This window comes from Buceros rhinoceros, unplaced genomic scaffold (genome assembly GCF_000710305.1).
Source record: "Buceros rhinoceros silvestris isolate BGI_N320 unplaced genomic scaffold, ASM71030v1 scaffold32122, whole genome shotgun sequence".
NCBI lineage: Eukaryota > Metazoa > Chordata > Aves > Bucerotiformes > Bucerotidae > Buceros > Buceros rhinoceros.
The window spans coordinates 4,911-5,369 of record NW_010401164.1 but is presented as its reverse complement, the minus strand read 5'-3'; the positions used below and the strand labels follow the sequence as shown (position 1 = coordinate 5,369).

Genomic DNA, 459 nt, shown 5'->3' with positions numbered 1-459 from the left:
GCGGCTGCCCCGGGTGGAGCGTCGGCTGGGAGGTGGAGGTGGCCGAGGCGGGGGACTGGTGGGCTGTGGGGGTGGCCCAGGAGTCTGTCAGGAGGAAGGGGGTCCTCAGTTTTACCCCCCAGGAAGGGCTCTGGGCTGTGGGGCAGTGGTTTGGACAATACCACGCTTATACTGACCCTGACTGGACCCCGCTGCGCCTTGCCTGCCTTCCCCGGGCCATCCAGGTGTGCCTGGACTTCTCAGACAGGCAGGTGGCATTTGCCGATGCTGAAAGCAAAGCCCCGATCTTTGCTTTCCGCCTGGCTTCATGTCCCGGGGAGAGGCTACGCCCCTGGCTCTGGGTGGGGATGGACTCGTGGCTCAAGCTGTGCCCCTGACTCGGAGGGCGCAGGGAGACTGGAAAGGCAAATCCATCCTGGGGGCTTGGTGCGTCCTGCCGGCTTCTCACACCGTTCCTCT

The 459-nt window shown here is 65.1% G+C and overlaps 1 protein-coding gene across 1 annotated transcript in view; it reads left to right on the top strand.

The window, feature by feature from the left end:
* LOC104489965 (butyrophilin subfamily 1 member A1-like) overlaps window positions 1-377 on the top strand; it is a gene marked incomplete at its 5' end in the record, with an annotated part of 1,377 nt that extends 1,000 nt beyond the window's left edge. The window contains one exon of the mRNA XM_010132186.1: window positions 33-377. Coding sequence (XP_010130488.1) covers window positions 33-377 — 345 coding nt within the window. The remainder of the gene's footprint in view (window positions 1-32) is intronic.
* Between the last annotated feature and the right edge of the window lie 82 nt (window positions 378-459).